Source organism: Sminthopsis crassicaudata, chromosome 4, assembly GCF_048593235.1.
Source record: "Sminthopsis crassicaudata isolate SCR6 chromosome 4, ASM4859323v1, whole genome shotgun sequence".
In the NCBI taxonomy this organism is placed as follows: domain Eukaryota; kingdom Metazoa; phylum Chordata; class Mammalia; order Dasyuromorphia; family Dasyuridae; genus Sminthopsis; species Sminthopsis crassicaudata.
In genome coordinates, this window is record NC_133620.1 from 300652346 (window position 1) to 300672017 (window position 19672).

The following is a 19672-nucleotide window of genomic DNA, read 5'->3' on the forward strand; positions in this document are numbered from 1 at the left end:
TATTATGAAGCAGCAGTCACCAAAACCATTTGGTATTGGCTAAGAAATAGACTAGTTGATCAGTGGAATAGTTTAGGTTCACAGTTCAAGATAGTGAATAAAAATAGCAATCTAGTGTTTGACAAACCCAAAGATCCCAAATTTTGGGATAAGAATTTATTATTTGACAAAAACTACTGGGAAAACTGGAAATTAGTATGGCAAAAAGTAGGCAAGGATCCATACTTAACACCACATACTAAGATAAGATCAAAATGGGTCCATGATTTAGGCATAAAGAACAAGATCATAAATAAATTAGAGGAACATGGGATAGTTTACCTCTCAGACTTGTGGAGGAGGAAGGAATTTGTGACCAAAGGAGAACTAGAGATCATTGTTGATCACAAAATAGAAAATTTTGATTACACCAAATTAAAAAGCTTTTAATAAATAAAACTAATGCAAACAAGATTAGAAGGGAAGTAACAAATTGGGAAAACATTTTTACAGTTAAAGGTTCTGATAAAGGCCTCACCTCCAAAATATACAGAGAATTGACTAATTTATAAGAAATCAAGCCATTTTCCAATTGATAAATGGTCAAAGGATATGAACAGACAATTTTCAGATGATGAAATTGAAACTATTTTCACTCATATAAAAGTGTTCCAAATCACTATTGATCAGAGAAATGCAAATTAAGACAACTCTGAGATACCACTACACACCTGTCAGATTGGCTAAGATGACAGGAAAAGATAATGACGAACGTTGGAGGGGATGTGGGAAAACTGGGACACTAATACATTGTTGGTGGAGTTGTGAAAGAATCCAACCATTCTGGAGAGCAATCTGGAATTATGCCCAAAAAGTTATCAAAATGTGCATACCCTTCGATCCAGCAGTGGTACTACTGGGCTTATATCCCAAGGAAATACTAAAGAAGGGAAAGAGACCTGTATGTTCCAAAATGTTTGTGGCAGCTCTTTTCGTAGTGGCTAGAAGCTGGAAGATGAATGGATGCCCATCAATTGGAGAATGGTTGGGTAAATTATGGTATATGAATGTTATGGAATATTATTGTTCTGTAAGAAATGACCAGTAGGATGAATACAGAGAGGCTTGGAGAGACTTACATCAACTGTTGCTGAGTGAAACGAGCAGAACTAGGAGATCATTATACACTTCAACAACAATACCATATGAGGATGTATTCTGATGGAAGTGGATATCTTCAACATAGAGAAGAGCTAATCCAATTCCAATTGATCAATGATGGACAGAATCAGCTACACCCAAAGAAGGAACACTGGGAAATGAGTGTAAACTGTTTACATTTTTTGTTTTTCTTCCCAGGTTATTTTTACCTTTCGAATCCAATTCTTCCTTTGTAACAACAACAACAACAACAAAATTCGGTTCTGCACACATATATTGTATCTAGGATATACTATAACATATTTAATATGTATGGGAATGCCTGCCATCTAGTGGAGGAGGCGGAGGGAAGGAAGGGAAAATTCAGAACAGAATGGAATACAAGGGATAATGTTGTAAAAACTTACCTATGCATATGTACTGTCAAAAATGTTATAATTATAAAATTAATTTAAAAAAAATTATAACCGAATTAAAAACCACAGGAAGAATATTCTGACATAAGTCTTTTCCCCATCTTCCACCTTTTGCTTTTGATTCTTCTCTCTAGAACCAACCAAACATAACAATCCTTCTTCCATGTGTAGCTATTGAAATATGTTTAGACAACTATTCTAATGGTTCCCTTAGTTCTCTCTTCTCTAGATTAAACATCCATAAATATGTCAATTTATCTTTATTAATATCCCCCTTAAACCACAGCACCAGATGCTTAAAGTGCAATGCTCTAGAGAGCTTTGATAAGAGCAGAGAATAATGAGGCTATTACCTTCCTATTCTGTAATATTCTCTCTAAAATGTAATGTTCTCTATTGAGGTTTTCTTGGGGCCTCTGGAGGCAGCCTTTGTTTCAGTTCAGTAATCACCACAGGAGTAGACAGGTATTAAAGTCCAAATCCTTTATTGTCTCTTTCAAAGTCTTGTTTCTTTTCTTGGGGCCCGGTTAGCTTTCTTAGAAGCCTATCTTTCTCCTTGGTTCCATAAGCTTGAGCTCCTGCCTTTCTCTGCCCTCTGAATCTCTCTGCATGTCTCTGAATCTAGAGGTTTGTGTTTCATCCTGCAGCCACCACAATGGTGGAAGATGAAATGAATCTGTCTCAGCCTCCGAGAGCTTCTAGGGCTCTTGTCTTTTCTGGCCCTGAGAGCTTCTTGCTTATATGCTATACACTAAGTACAAACCAATCATCACTAGGAAACCATTATTTGTTGTAGAATTCAATTAATGCTAAACTAGATTTAACCACTATCTCTTCAATTCCACTGAGTACCTTGTTTTAAGTTCTGCCCCATAACATCTCCTTGCAGGATTAAATCAATAATACTGAACCATGCTAAATTAGATAATTATTGTCTCTATCAGTTCCAGTGACTTAGTACCTTGTAAGAATCCTTTATTTCAAGTTCAGAGTTCTGGTCCATAACACTATTCCTGGAAACTCTATTCCTTTTAATAAAGTTCTGTGTAATCACAAAAAATCTAGAAACAAAGTAGATGCCCATGCAATACAGGATAGTTAAACAAATTATGGTATGTGAAGGTAATATTTCTCTGCTAAAAAAAAATGAAGATGATGAATACTGAAAAGAATGGGAAGGCTTATGGTGTGAAATGGAATAAGCAGAACTGTTAGGTTCTTACTAAGTGCTAATGAGATAATGAGGTATTAGGTTCTTACTAAGTGCTAAGTCAGTACTTAACAATTCTCTAGTTCTGGCCTTTAAGAGGAGTTTTACCCCTTTGAACTTCTGGGGAGGAGCTTAATGTTTAAAAGGAGCAAGTTCATTGGTAGAAGTAATTTTCCCACAAGCCCTTGTGTTATCCCATGTCCATTCTCTGGGAGGATTAAAAGAGGGCAGCACTCTGGAGGAGGAGGAGTCTCTACTCTAGGTCACAGTTGGCAGCTCTCTACAGGAGAAGAATCTGGCCGAGAGATTGAGTTGACACAGCAGATCTCCTCCCAGAGAGCGATCAACAGTTTCTGGAGACAACAGAACTTTACACAGAACCACTAAAATATAATAAATAAATAAATAAATAAAATAATAAATAAATAAATATAACAATAGAAATAGAAATACCAAAAAATTGAACCTGAATGCTTTAAAATTACAATGATCAAGCTTAGCTTTAAACAGGAGTCATAAGAAGGCACCATACTCACTACTTGCTTATCTGTAATGATGAAGGGACTCTGGACATGGAACACCACATATAATGTCAATCTTTTTGAATATGTTGAATAGGTTTCTTTCCTTTTAAAATACTTTGTTATAAGGGATTATTCTCTGGAAGTGGGAGGTGGAAATGTAGGTAATGTAAAAGGAAAAGAGATTAATTTAAACACTTTTTCCTAGAAATCTAGTAGTTTTTTTTTTGTACACTATAATATCACTCCATCTAGATCTTGCTTCCAAATAGACAGCTTTCAAAGACTTTGATGTGGGTCAGGATAGTTGCTTTTGTTGGTGGCAAATAGGCTGAACTGCAAAGTGACTTTGATGGGAGATTCACTTGACAACTATGGAACTCAATTCTTTAGGTGATCTTCTAAGAACCAAAATCTATTATTTCTTCATTCTCCTAGAGTTTCCATCAAATTTGAGACTAGATTCTGAATAGCAGAGCTACATATACAAAATGAGCCAACTAAACTGAGCCATTCAGATCATAATGAGCATTTCCAATGTGTTCACTAACTAGAACATTCCTATTATATATCTAGTGGCATTAACTTGACAGATATATTAAAATAAAGTTCTTAATCAGAACATGGTTTTTGATACTCTTTAAAAATAGTTCCTTTGGAAAAGCATAGAAATCTATATAAGTTTGTCAAGAACAAGGATCTTCTATGAAGAGTGGTCTATTTTGGATGTGTCTACATGGCAATTTTTTTTATATTATACTAAGTATGATAAACGAAGTACAAGCTATACCCATAACTATTTACATAAAATTTAATCTCAGGGAGGATTCTAGTCCTTGCCAAAACAAGTCAAATATCTCAAAATCACTAAAAGTGTTAAGCTAATTAAAAAAAAAAAAAAAAAACTAGCAAGAATTATAACATACCTTTTAGCTTTGGGTCCTGATCCTACCAAGTTACAGAGTAGAATTAGCACTTTGCTCCCATTCCCAGAAGACCAAGATTCAGTTGATAAGGCAGGCATCTGTGGAAGACTTTGGCCTTTGTTTTTGATGAATTGAATATTGGAGGAACAATCTAAAAGAAAGAATGAACATAAGAGAATTAAGTTTTGTTGTTTATATGAACTACTCTACTGGGCTTAACTTCGTGCTCCTTTCATTCTAATGCTTCACTTCAAATAACAAGGAAGTAGTGAAAGAGAATGATGGATTTAGAGCTGAGAGAGAGAGAGAGATCCTGTATCTGAGGCCTATGATCATGAGCATGATAATGAGCAATTTATAATTTCTTGGCATTTCAGGGCCCTTGGTGGTATTTGCATTACCTACTCTTGCAAGATATTAAAAGGAAAGGACCTTATAAACCTGAAAGCATGGTATAAATGTTGGCTGTTGTTATTACTGTTAGCAAACTGGGGAGGGAATAGGCCTTTATACAAAACTTGCTATGCACCAGATACTATGCTAATTACATTGCAAATATTCTTCATTTCATCCAACTTGCAAAGTCATGACTACCTGTCATGACGTGAACTTCAAAATGTTACAGACTTTCTTTAATAGAGAGGAACATTATCAGTTTCAACATTATTTCTGACATGTGTAAAATAAAATAGGAATTAGCTTCAGAAACCTAGTACCTATACCACACCATTTTGTATGTAAGGAGGCAACATCAGTAGTTAATAAACCAAGTGCCTCTGTTTAATTGCCATACAATTTATATCTTATTTTTAGTTAACGGGATAATATATACACATGCATATGTGCCAACATATAAAAATCCTTCATAGTATTGGTCCAATGCAAGATCATCCAAATCCAATTCTTGGGCAAAATTTAAAAAATGATGAAGTTGAGCACTTCAATTGAAGTTGAGCACCACAATTTCTCCAAACAAATCTATTAAATGCACCAGGCCAAATTCTGATGGAGAAATCCAGAAAAAAGTATGAGTAAGTCCTTTGCTGGTAGAGATTGGCATAGAAAGATGGGTAGAGGTATGCAGATATGGAAAACAGGATCAAGGTGTAGCATGCAGCACAGCACAAAAAACTCCAATCCCCAGCACACCAGAACAAAAGAAGGTCCTAAAAGCAACAGGGGTCAACTGGCAGCTTTGTGACTTACTACATAGTTCTACATTTGATCCAGGACAGAGTGAGAAGGGAATATGTATACAACCAAGGTATTATCAGATTGGGAGAGCTTGGATGATATACAAGAAAGATTTATTCTCTTCTTATACATTTGTTACATAGGTTGTTATACATTAAACCAACAGAGATTTTCAGCTAGCTGACAAGGGCATAAGTATAGAAGCATGCTACTGCTGCTCAGACTCAAACAAAGTCAGGGACTTGCTAGGCTGAGACCAGAGGCAAGCACTTATATTTTGCTCTGGATCAGACTCTTTTGGAAGCAAAAAAAGCCCTAAAGTGTTCCCTGCCTGCCCCTAAGATACTAGAATAACACTACACTGAGTACTCCAAAAAAGCAACAGATAGTCCAGTCTAGAATTCCATTCCAAAAGCGTGGCAGCTCAGCCCTAAAATCAAATCCAGAGTTACAAAATAGGCTGCAAGAATAGGCAAACAAAAACAGAATCACATAATAATTATTATGGTGGCAGAGATGTTCAAGGCACAAATGTATAAGAAGAAAATAAATCTAAAATACCTACAAACAATGCCTCAGAGAAATTTGTGCATGGGCACAAATTCAATTATAATTCCTGGAAGCAATGAAGGGTTACAAAAAGAAGATTAGTGATTTTTTAAAAATAAATAAAATGAGAAAGTTTTTTTTAATTTATTTAAATGGGAAACAAATGAGAATTATGAAAGAAAGAAATGGAAAGGGAATTAATAGCTTGGCATAAAAGGTGCTTCCCAAGTTTCCAGGTCAACAAAAAATATTGCAGGCAGCTACAAAGAAAGAATTCAAGTATTGAGAACCAACAATTGGAATCACATAAGAGTTAGCAGCTTCCACTATAAATTAGAAGAGAATCTGTAACACAATATTCCAGAAGTCAAGCTTTTATTTTTGCCCACAAAATGCTACAATGGTATAATGTCCAGGCTAGCTCCTTGGAGGGCCTCAGGATCAGTCAGTCAGGATAAATCAAAGTTCTTGGTCTTTAGAGGAAGAAGTGAAGGAGGCAGCTTGCCAAAGATATATCCTGCATTCTAGAGTCGGGAATCTCCAGCCCCTGTCCTACACATCCTGCAGCCAAGTGCGTCTGACCTCTCTCCCTCAGTCTTCCAATCCTTGCCTACAATTACCTCACTACCAAACATTCAGCAAGTGCTAATCATGAGGAGAGGCATCACATTACCATACCATTTAAATATATGTTTATAAAGCCATTATCTCATATCAAATAGGTAATTAGCCTTAAGTGCTCTGTTGTCTGATTCAAGCATACCTTTTCAGAGTTTCAGCCCTCTATATCTCCCACTTTTTTTTGTTTTAAAACATAGGTGGTCACACCCCCTCTGACTTCTCAGGAAGAGAGATGAAAAACACCAAAGGGAAGTAGAGAGTCAAACCAGATATACTTAGCGAGTTTCTGGGCAGAAGGGTCTTACTAGAAACAGGTATGCACAACATGAATTGTACATGCAAGTTGTGATATAACAAACAATATGAATCAACATGGTGTTGAAAAAGATTTCCAGAAGTCCTAGAAGGAGGGTATGTAAATAACAATCACACACACACACCTCCTTCTGCAAATAAGAGATAGTCCAAAACCAATCTACTGTGTATTACTTCACGTGTCAGGGAATCCAATGAGCCCTTCAAGTTTTTGAAAACCACTTTCTGGATCTCTCCACATCACCTGGCAATTATCTAAAGATGATGGAAGAGCTGCTCACACTGGATATTGCCCTTCTGGTGCGTTATAAAAGCTGTCTGCCAGAGCCAGTGCATCTTTGTCAAAAATCAAGAAGTTAATTGTTTAAAGATAAATTTAGAAGTTCTCTATGGTTACCTATGGTTCCCCCGTTCTTTTGTTTTTGGAGGAGTGTCTTCATGTCTCTGTTTCAACTCTCTACTATTGCCTATCCTTGAGGATTAAAGGGTATGCCAGAGATGTGCAAAATGTTTAAAAGAATATACAGGTCCATTATCTGTGTTTTTTTGCTTGTGGCACACCCATAATTGCAAATGCTTTTATAAGGAATTCAGAGACTGATTGGGATGTCTCTTCTGCTACTAATATTGCAAGTGAATCCTGAAAAGGTGTCTACCACGACATGGATAAAAGACAGAAAACAACTAAAAGATTTATAATGGATCACATTATAGTGGATCACACAGGAGTATGGAAAAGAAGGCAAGCTGTACAGGCTTTTACTATGCTCCTAGCTTCCTCTCTTATTATTCCAAAGTGTAAACGTAAAGTTCCAGCAGCCTAGTGATATTTATAATGAGATTCTTGGGGGCTGCCTGAATAAAGGAATATTGGCTAACATGGTTAGAAGGCTATCTGCCTTTGAATTACCATCAGAAATAGGACCTGGAAGTCCACTATGAGAGTGGACATGCAAGACATAAATCTTACCTGGATGCTTTCTCACTTGCTCTGGAAGTTCCTTAAAGAGTTGATATATATTAGAGGCTACAAATTTTATTTGGGCTGTGACAATTCTTTATGCCACACCTACTGAATAGGCCGAATCAAATATTATATTTACATCTCGTGGATAATAAGAGCTAGCATAATTGCATACAATTCATTCTGCTGAGTGGACTGAAGAGGAGTTCTGACTACTGTCTTTATAGTTAAATCATGAGAGTATACAGCACAAATGTCATGTATGGATGCATCTGTAAAGATAGTTGGTTCTTTAAGATAAATCTTAGAAACCTTTTCTTTAAAAATCCATTGCGGATTTCCAGCCAAGATGGCAGCGTGGAGGCAGACAGCTGCTTGAGCTCCTCGTTTTCTCTCAGAACTTACTTCATGACAAGCCTCAGATTTAATGACCCAGAAAGAAATCCACAAATAACCACCAAGAGAAGACATCCTTGAAAGTCACCAGAAAAGGTCTGTGTTTGCTCGGGGGAGGGTCAATCAGACTGGGCGCAGACTGAGGGCAGGCAAGCCAGAGCAAGACAGGCAGCTCACACAGCTCAGACTGGAGGGGGAGGGGTGGATCTCTGCCATTTCTGCGAAAAGACTTTTTCCCCAATGTGGATACTCCATCTTGGCAGCAAGCCAGGAGCAGGGAGAAGGTGTAAACACCAGAGGTGAAGATTAAAACCCCGGAAAGCCAGCTTCTCTCAGAACCCGGCCACCCCCAACCCCCACCTGGACTGACTCAGTGCTTTCTCAGAGCCTCAGAGCGCAGACTCAGTACAGTCATTGCTGTTCTGTTAGTGGCTCTCTGCTGCCCTACCCCCAGTCTGTAGAGGAAGCCCATTAATACCATCCAGCCCCATCCCCCGCAAAACAGACCAATTGTTTCTCTTGTCAATTTGTTTTCTTCGATTCCTACTCTGACAAAATGAACAAAAAATTTAAAAGTGTTCTAACGATTGACAGCTTTTGTATGGAGAGAGAGAGCAGACTTCAAACACTGAGGAGACTAAAAACAGACTGTCCCCAGATGACTCCCCTAAGAGGGATATGAGCTGCTCCTCAATACAAAAGAATCTCATAGAGGGAAATCAAAAAGGCTCTCACAAGAGAGCTGGAAGAGAAATGGGAAAAGGAAAGGGAAGCTTGGCAAGAGAGCCTGGAGAAGTCCCTTCCTCCCCCAACCCCCTCCCCCAGATGGCAGGCAGTCTTATACATGTTAAATATATTACAGTATATTCTAGATACAATATATGTGTGTAGAACCGAATTTCTTGTTGCACAGGAAGAATTGGATTCAGAAGGTAAAAATAACAGTTTACACTCATTTCCCAGTGTTCCTTTTCTGGATGTAGCTGATTCTGTCCATCATTGATCAATTGGAATTGGATTAGCTCTTCTCTATGTTGAAGAAATCCACTTCCATCAGCATACATCCTCGTACAGTATCATTGTTGAAGTGTATAATGATCTTCTGGTTCTGCTCATTTCACTCAGCATCAGTTGATGTAAGTCTCTCCAAGCCTCTCTGTATTCATCCTACTGGTCATTTCTTACAGAACAATAATATTCCATAACATTCATATACCATAATTTACCCAACCATTCTCCAATTGATGGACATCCATTCATCTTCCAGCTTCTAGTCACTATGAAAAGGGCTGCCACAAACATTTTGGCACATACAGGTCCCTTTCCCTTCTTTAGTATTTCCTTGGGATATAAGTCCAGTAGTAGTATGGCTGGGTCAAAGGGTATGCACATTTTGATAACTTTTTGGGCGTAATTCCAGATTGCTCTCCAGAATGGTTGGATTCTTTCACAACTCCACCAACAATGCATCAGTGTCCCAGTTTTCCCACAGCCCCTCCAACATTCATCGTTATTTGTTCCTGTCATCTTAGCCAATCTGACAGGTGTGTAATGATATCTCAGAGTTGTCTTAATTTGCATTTCTCTGATCAATAGTGATTTGGAACACTCTTTCATATGAGTGGAAATTGTTTTAATTTCATCATCTGAAAATTGTTCATATCCTTTGACCATTTATCAATTGGAAAATAGCTTGATTTCTTATAAATTAGTCAATTCTCTGTATATTTTGGAGATGAGGCCTTTATCAGAACCTTTAACTGTAAAAATGTTTTCCCAATTTGTTACTTCCCTTCTAATCTTGTTTGCATTAGTTTCGTTTGTGCAGAAACTTTTTAATTTGGTGTAATCAAAATTTTCTATTTTATGATCAATAATGGTCTCTAGTTCTCCCTTGGACACAAACTCCTTCCTCCTCCACAAGTCTGAGAGGTAAACCATCCCATGTTCCTCCAATTTATTTATGATTTCGTTCTTTATGCCTAAATCTTGGACCCATTTTGATCTAATCTTAGTATGTGGTGTTAAATGTGGGTCCATACCTAGTTTCTGCCATACTAATTTCCACTTTTCCCAGCAGTTTTTGTCAAATAATGAATTCTTATCCCAAAATTTGGGATCTTTGGGTTTGTCAAAGATTAGATTGCTATTTTTATTCACTATCTTGCCCTGTGAACCTAACCTATGCCACTGATCAACTAGTCTATTTCTTAGCCAATACCAAATGGTTTTGGTGACTGTTGCTTTATAATACAGTTCTAGATCAGGTACAGCTAGACCACCTTCACTTAATTTTTTTTTCATTACTTCCCTTGAAATTCTCGACCTTTTGTTGTTCCATATGAATTCTGTTGTTATTTTTTCTAGGTTATTAAAATAGTTTCTTGGAAGTCTGATTGGTATAGCATTAAATAAATAGATTAGTTTAGGGAGTATTGTCATCTTCTATGCATTCTAATGTGTCTAAAAGCCCACCAATATGCTCCCAAGTTACAAACAAATCTTGCCTCTTTATTAACCTAAGTATGCTTTCTATAGGGCTCCCTCGGGATGGGGGTGGGATTGGGAATGGGAGAGATTCTTTTCCTAGTATCTGCCTCATTTCAGCCCTTAACAAAGTTTGCTCCTTGTCTATTTTAATACTCACCCTACTTCCTGGTCACAGGGACTTCTTCACTGAAATTACAACTGAGCTTTGTGTACAGGTCCTTAGTCTACTTTGGGCCACCCAAATATAATGTCCAGGATAGCTCCCTGGAGGGCCTCAGGATCAGTCAGAGTCAGGATTAATCAAAGTTCTTGGTCTTTAAAGGGAAAAGTGAAGGAAGCAAGGCAAGCTGCCACACGGCTTGCCAAAGATGTATTCTGGATTCTGGAGTACAGACTCTCCAGCCCCTCTCCTCCTTTTTCTGTAGCCAAGTGCGTCTGACTTCTCTCCCTCAGCCCTCCAATCCTTGCCTATGATTACCTCACCACCAAACATTAAGCAAGGTCCAATCATGAGGAGAGCCATCACTTTACCATATCATCTAAATGCATATAGAGAGAGCCATTATCTCACATCAAATAGGTAATTACCCTTAAGTGCTCTGTTGTCTGATTCAAGCACACCTTTTCAGATTTCCAGCTCTCTACACAGTGGCAAGGTAGAATAGGAACTGGGGAATTGCCTTTTAATGAGAGAGAGGACTTTTAAACATTCATGATGAAAAGATCAGAACTTGGAGAAACTCTGAATTTCAAACACAGGAGTGAAGAGAATACTAAAATGAATAAACTGCTTAAACACCCCATTTAAAAATGGGGAAGTAATATATGTGTCACCTCTGAACATTTATCATCTTCAAGAGTCATAGACAAAGTCTAATTAGAGTCATTGCCTACAAATAGTTCTCTCTTATGTTTTCATAATTTTAAGAGAAGAACAGAAAAAGAGGGGAAGAGAAATATTATGGGAGTTTAGGAAAGAAAAGGAAGGTTAGCAAATATTATAGGTACTCAAGTGGTGCTCAAATAGACATTATTACAAACAAAAAGGAGGGATATAGAGGAACAGGTAACAATTGAACTTCACTCTTCTTTGAACTAGTTAAAAGAGGGAATTCACATATATACAGTTAGTCAGAGAAATATGTTTCATTAGATAAGAAAACAGGAGGAAATGAGGAACAGAGGAAATTAGAAGGAAGGTAGATTAAGGGAAGAATTAGTTCTAAACAACATAAACTAAGGATGTACAAAAATCTGTGTAGGTCTTTTTCAGGTGATAAAGAGTGAGAATATGAAGAGATGCTTATCCATTGGAGAAAGAATTATGGTTCATACACATGGTAAAATACTTTTGTGCTTCAAAAAATAAGAAAGTATGATTTTTAAAAATTTGTATGAACTAATGCAGAGTGAAGTAAATAAATCCAGGAGAACAACTAATACACTGACAATGTGTTTAAAACAACAACAATAACTTTGAAAGAATTAGGAACTCTGATCATTGCAATAACCAATGAAGATTTCCTGCAGAAACATGCTACCCATCACACCTGATAGTGAGGTAAATGTCTCAGGATAAGACATGTTTTTTTGTTTTTGTTTTTGTTTTGTTTGTTTGTTTTTTTATGTGGCCAGTGTAAAAATATATTTTGCTTGTCTATATATGTTGTTTCAGAAATTTTGTTTTTCTTTTAATCTCAATTGGTTAGAACTAAAAAGGTTTTGGGATAAGAGGGTAAGAAGGCAACTATTTGCTGATTTTTAAAAAAAAGCGTATATATGTGTGTGTGTGTGTGTGTGTGTGTGTCTGTGTGTGTGTATGTGTGTGTGTATATATATATATATATCTCCCCTCCCCCCCAAGGGATTTATGCATCTTGTGACAAGTTACTAAATGACTTTTTCAGCTCTCCTTACCTCGCAATAAGCAAAGTAAAATAGAAAAAGAGCTAATTTTACTTTAGGCTGAATTAGAAGAGACATAACATTTAGAATTAGCAATACAATAATATAATTTTGTACTCTGTTCTTTTATGGGCCAGAACTCTAAACATGAAACAAGGATTCTTTTAAGATGCTAACTCAGTGGAATTGATGAAACAATGGTTATCTAGTTTAGCATGGTGATTAATAGCTCTCTAAGTTCAGTATGATTGAAGGGACGCAGAGCCAGATTCATACACTCCATCTCATACCACAGTGATAGCAGGCTTGTCCTACTTATCTTCTCCACTGAAACCAAGACTTTGGAAGGCCTTTACGAAGCTAGTCCGGGCCCCAGGCAAGGAAACTAGACTGTGAAGGAGATAATAAAGGATTTTGACTTTAACACCTGACTATTCTTGTAGTGATTACTGAGCTGAAATGAAGGCTGCTTCCAAGACCTCTGGAAAACCAAATTAGAACATTACACTGTTCTCAATAGATAACATTTGGAGTATATGAATATGATCTAAGGCAATTACTTAAGCCTTCTATGGGCCTTTGTTTTCTTATCTGTAAAATGAAAGGATGGCACTATATACATGGCTTCATTTTGAGATTCTGAGGCAGATCATATAGCATAGCACATATAGCAAGATATAACATTATCCTACACCTGGCAGAGAAGCATGTTATAATCATAATAGCATGATGAAAGGATTCCATTTGTCTGAATAGCAGGTAGATCAATTTGTCCCAAAATTACAGAAAGAAAGCTGTCTGGATTACAATTCAGAATTTACTCAGTACTTTCAAAGATTATCTCTTGGACAACCCTAACCCTTTTTAACTCCATCACAGGCTAATGGTACACTATTTCAAAGTCCGATTCTTTTTGTAAAGCAAAATAACTGTTTGAACATTTATACATATATTGTATTTAATTTATACTTTAACATATGTAACATGTATTGGTCAACCTGCCATCTGGGGTAGGGGGAGTGGGGGGAAGGAGAGGAAAAATTGGAACAAAAGGCTTGGCAAATGTCAGTGTGGTAAAATTACCCATGCATATATCTTGTAAATAAAAAGCTATAATTTAAAAAAAAAAAAAAAAAAAAAAAAAAGGAAATTAAAATAAATAAATAAAAAGTAGTATATCCCTTTTCAATTATATCCCTTTTTCCCCTTTAAAGCCCCCCTATTTGTCTTTCACAATATTGATGAAAATGGTACCTTGTACTTCCAAAGAGGTCATTTTAATTCTTGGTCATTTGCCTGTTTCCTGGCCACTCTATTTGCCAATCTTTTTACTTAACTATTTTGTCTGTTTTCACCTTAGTTTGTATTGTTAAATATTCCTGGGAATCTTGGGACCCTCTAAGTAAATAACTTTCTATTCCTTCTCATGCTAAAGTCATATTATTGATTGGGGATGCCTTTAACTGACTTTTTTGGCTGAGGCAACTGAGGTTAAGTGAATTGCCCAGAGTCACACAGCCAGGAAGTGTTAAGTATCTGAGGTGACATTTGAACTCAGGTCCTCCTGACTTTAGGGCTGGTGCCCTACCTACTATATCACCTAGCTGCTCCAACTAACATTCTTTATAAGATGAAAAGCAAATAGCTATTTCATATAGCCTTATCTAATTAGATTTATCTCCCCTTTATTCATCTTTTACTCCTTAGCTCCAAATAGTTCTTCATACCTTGTCCTTTTTGTTGTTAGAAAAGGAATATCACAGAATAAGACAAAATACATTTCTGAGAATCTATTAGACTATAAAAACAGAATCTATAGGGATCTATATTTTTGATATTATACAACAGAACTGGTCAGGGTGAGCTTTTGTGGGTTAAATATAGAAAGGAAAAGGTCAGCCTTTGGTTAATTATAGAAACAGAAGGAGCCAAGACCAGAGGATCTGAATCACAATTTATTGGATTAGACAGATGCCAATAATCAGAGCAAGATCATGTGCCAGAAACAGGTTGGAAACACAAACACAAGCCCAATATACTGACAAGGAATACTTGTGACAGAAATACCAAAGGTAAACATTCAGGAGATGAGGAAAAGCTGACAGCCATTGGAAACTATAGAAAGGTTTGTCACAGGTAAATTTTTCCTATATTTTGTGTCAGGAAAATAACTTGTATAGAACAAAAATAAAGGAAACTGCAAAATTAACATATTCTGGTAAAGACATACAGAAGAAAAAGATGAGAGAGAAGACTTTCGGGTTATTTGGGAGTTGAAAAATTATTCCTATTGGTATCATTCTGGTTGAATCCACCCAAAGTAAGTCCTATAGGGAATCTTCCCAATCTTCCTGCCAAGACTACCCCAATTTCTGGTAATTAGACATTAGCCCTTCTTACCTTTATGGAAAGGAATCCAGAACTGAGAATTTCTACTCTGCTTGGATCCTTGGGTCCAATTCCACCCCCCTCCCCAATGGTGGGAGATAGAACTCTTTCCAATCTTTCTCCCAACCCAAAATACTCTTGTTGTGGTACAGACAGTTAATCACTGATTGGATGAACAGAGATTTACAGTTACAATCCTTTCAGTAAAATTAAGACTCTCTAGAACTTATCACCTGTCCTGCCATTGTATCCCAAGATCCTCTGAACCTTCCTATCTCACCTGATAATGTTCCCTGAGACCCCTGGCTTTGCCAGCTACCTTGGTGCTTAGAACTTTCAGGTCTTTCCATCTGCCCTATAGTTGACCTCTCTTATATACGTCATTTCCTTCCATTAGAGAGTGAGCTTTTTGAGATAAATGATATTCCTGATTTTCTGTTAATATCCCCAGCTAAGTACTAAGATATACAAGCTTCACTTATAGTAAGTACTTAAAAACATTCATTTATTTATTCATCACTTTGGGACCAAGAGGAGGAAGAGATTTATAGGTACAGACCTTCCCCAGCCCTGGTGTAGGCTTTATATTGAAGTGGACCAGTTTATCATGAAATTTCACTAGTTTTTGTTGTTGTTGCTGTTTTTACCCTGCAAAGGCAGTATCTTATCAACAAAGAAAAATGAATTTATCAGAGGATTTTATTTAAAAAAAAAAAAACACTATTTCCTTTAATCAGAGAAAATCTGTCTTTTAACATTCCCCTCTCCTTCTTAAGAACAAGAGAAAAACCAAATCCATCAAAATCATGTATAATAAATCAAAACAAATTTCTATATTCACCATGCCCAAAAATATTTGTCTCGTTCTGTATTCTGAATCCCTTTCTTTGTCAGATGTAAATTATTAGTTTTCTGGAATCCTGGTTGGTGATTATGCCAGTGAGAGTTCAAAAGTCCATCACACTGAAATAATTAACCCCAATTTTGCCACCTTAAAGAGTTATAAATATTTCTATACATCCTTAGAATTTGTTTTGTTTGAGACTAATTCTTTCCTTAATCTACCTGCTTTCTAAATAGTCTCCTTTTCTCTCCTTTCCTTCCTATTTTCTTATATGAACCCTTCATACTTTTGATCACCTTAGATGAAAGTGAGATTCAAGTGTCAATCTCCCCACCTTCTACCTTTTCTTGGTTTGTATAAATGTCTATCTGAACATCCTGACTATGTAAAATAATTTTTACTAATTTTCTTTTCAGTTCCTCTCCTATCCTTTCTATTCTCTTCTCTTCTTTTTCTATTCTTGTCTTATTATAATCAAGACATAATGGAACACTCCGGGCCTTGTCTAATTAGGTTTTCTCTGTGAATCTTGGTAAGAGGATTAAGAGACATATATATCATCTCCCCACATTTGAAATTTGTATAAGTAATTAATGCTTTAGTCCTTTACTGTTGTTCATTCATATTTACATTTTTATGCTTTTCTTCACTCCTGGGTTTGAACCTCAAATTTCGTTTTAACCTCTGAACCTCAAATTTCGTTTTAACCTCTGAGCTTTTTTCCCTTGTAGAATTATATATTTTTGTTAGGTAAATTATTCTAGACTATAAAGCCCAGAATATATAGTCTTCTGTAAGAGTTCATTTCAATGTGGAATATATATACACACTACAATATAGTAGCTGTGAAATTGTGTATGATCCTACCTGGTTCCTTGTAAATGGCTACCTGCAATACTTTTTCTTTGAACTAGAAGCTCTAGATTTGGCTATGATGTTCCTAGGAGCTTTCATTTTGGACTTTCCTTTTAGATTTCTTGAAAAAGATTTTTTTTTTCTTTTTTTAGTCATGGTATTTAGATAGTCCTGTGATTCTTTAATTTTTTTTTTTCATTTACCGATCAAGTTTTTTTTGTTTGTTTGTTTTGTTTTGTTTTGTTTTGTTTTGCTATGAGATACTTTACATTTTCTTCCACTTTTTTAGTCTGTTGACTTTAATATTTCTCATTGTCTCATGAAGTCACTAGCTTCTATTTGGTCCATTTTAATTTTCAGGGATTTTATTGCTAAAGCAATGTATTGTATCTTTTGGCTCAAGTTGTTAATTCCCTTTTCTAGTTCTCATTTCTTTTTCATCAAGCCTTCTCATTTCATTTATTAAAAACATTTTTTAAAAAATTTTGGTAACTCTCACGTCTTTACTTCCAGGAATCCTAGTTGAATTTATGCCCATACTGTTTACTTCTCTGAGACACTGTAGATGTTTTAGATTCATTCTATTCTTATACACTTATGCCTTGAGTACCATAATAATGCATTATTAAGTGGTTCTGTTTTTGCTTGTCCATTCTTGCAACCTATTTCCTAACTTTGGATTTGATTTAAGGGGTAGGTTGTACCACACTTTTAGAGAATTCTGGACTGGACTTTCTATTGCTTTATTGGAGTACTCAGTGTAGTATTATTCTAGTATCTCAAGTGCAGGCTTGGGACCTTTTAAGCTTTTATTGCTTCCAAAGGGGTCTAATTCAGGGCAAAGTCTAATTACTTGTCGCTGGTCTCAGTCCAGCAAGTTCTTGATTTGTTTTTAGGTCTGTATAAGAGCAAGACTGCTACCAAATTTATGCCTTATCATTTGGGGAAACTGCTGTTTCAATGTGACAGAATTGTAGGCTTTTCTTTTGTCTGGAATTTCTGTTTTGCAAAGTTCAGACTTAGTTAACAACTTGAACTGAGAACTGGCTGTGTTTGTGAGTCTGAGTCATACCACTATTGCTTGCTTCTGAATTTGTTCCATTATCATAACATCCTGAACCAACACCCATTCTGGGTCCAGTCTCAATCTTTGACCTGGAACTGGATAGTGAGTACCAAAACTGCCAGTTGGCACTTAATGGCATATTCTGAATGTAATTCCTTGGTATGACTCTGGAATTTCCTAGTACCTGGTACATAACCACTCCTTAACTACTAAAGTCTTATGCAGAAAATATGCTCAGGGCCAGACTCTGTCTCCATTGTCTTCAGACCTCTTTGTCACAGTTTGCCAAACTGGGCTGGACAAATGACTTAATATGACTTTTTCTAGATTTCCCCATCAGGATTTGTTTGGGGGGAAAAGGAGTAGTCTGTTTTTCTGCTTCTGCCATTTTTCAATCTTAGCTCCTCTCCCATAAATCAATTTCACAGCATCATTGAGAGATGGCCAACCAAAATGTATATAATATATGGAGTGACAAGGAAGAAAATGATGTTAAAGCAGAAAAAAAGGAGGGAAATGTATAAGGATTAAATGTTGTGACAAAGACAGAAAATAAATTTAGAAAATATGAGACAAAGAAAATGGGAGGATGGGAAATTATGATAAAAGTATAACATTAGGATCATGTAAGCAGCACAATTACGAATGACATTGTGAGATCTAAGGCATGTTCACTCCTGTGAGTGACTGAGGTAAAGACAGATCACTGACAGGAACTAAATTTTTCTTGAATATGGAGGAAGAGGGACTTAGAGATCCTTAAATTATTACAATAAGGATTTATAGTAGGGGATATAAATGGAGTAACTCTCAAAGGAGAAGATGCTAAGTTATGACAACAAAGGGAAATAATGGTGAAGAGAATCAAGGACTATACCTATTTCATGAGAGAATGAGAGAAGGTCATGAGAGAGGTCATGAGAGAACTGCAATTTCTATGGGAGAGGGTGGTGAGGAATGCAGTGTCTTCTGGACAAAGAAATGTTTCTGAAAACATTAAGATAATGTGAAAAAGGAAAGTTTACGTCAAAGGGGAGTGAGTTTGTTTTTCCTAATAAATTAATAATTTAATTTAATTCTTATTTATAATTAATTTCCTAATTATTAATTATTTTAACATTTTTAAATTTTGAATTCCAACTTTCCCTCTCTCTTACTCCTCTCCCACCCATTGAAAAGATAAGCAAGGGGCAGTTAGGTGGTGCAGTAGATAGAGCACCAGCTCTGAAGTTAGGGGGACTTGAGTTCAATTTGGCCTCAAACATTTAACACTTCCTAGATGTGTGTCCTTGGGCAAGTCTCTTAACCCCAATTGCCTCGGCAAAAAAAAAAAAAAAAAGAAAAAGAAAAGGTAAGCAATAAGATATCAATTACATATGTGAAGTCATACAAAACATTTTCATATTATCCGTGTTGCAAAAAATAAAATAAAATAAAAAGGAAGAAAAATAAATAAAGAAAAAAAATTACACTTCAATCTATACTAAAAATTCATAAGTTCTCTCTCTGGAGGTGGATAGTATTTTTCACAATAGATTCTTTAAAATTTTGCCATTGTTTTAATCAGACCGGCTAAGTCTTTCACTGATGATCATCATTACAATATTATTACTGTGAACAATGCAATCCTGGCCTAAATTCTCCCCCAGAATGTCCAACAGTAGACATTTTTTTCCCCACATCCTCTCAGAGGGGAATTTCTTAAAAATAAAATTGAACAAACAGAGGGGCAAAAAAAAAGAGGGAAGGGCATAAGAGTTGAGGTTGATATGAATCAGCAAGTAGATAGTGATAGCAGGGCAAAACCTTTTTCTGAATCACAGAAATAAGGGGAAGAAAAGATGCTGGTCATAGGAATAGGGGAATTATCAG

General features: G+C 36.2%; 1 protein-coding gene across 2 annotated transcripts in view; it reads right to left on the reverse strand.

Moving 5' to 3' along the window:
* Positions 1-19672, reverse strand: part of USP43 (ubiquitin specific peptidase 43) — a 110073-nt gene that overhangs the window by 43330 nt on the left and 47071 nt on the right. For both annotated transcript variants that reach the window (XM_074311932.1, XM_074311933.1), the window contains exon 7: positions 4214-4364. In XM_074311932.1, coding sequence (XP_074168033.1) covers positions 4214-4364 — 151 coding nt within the window. The remainder of the gene's footprint in view (positions 1-4213; positions 4365-19672) is intronic.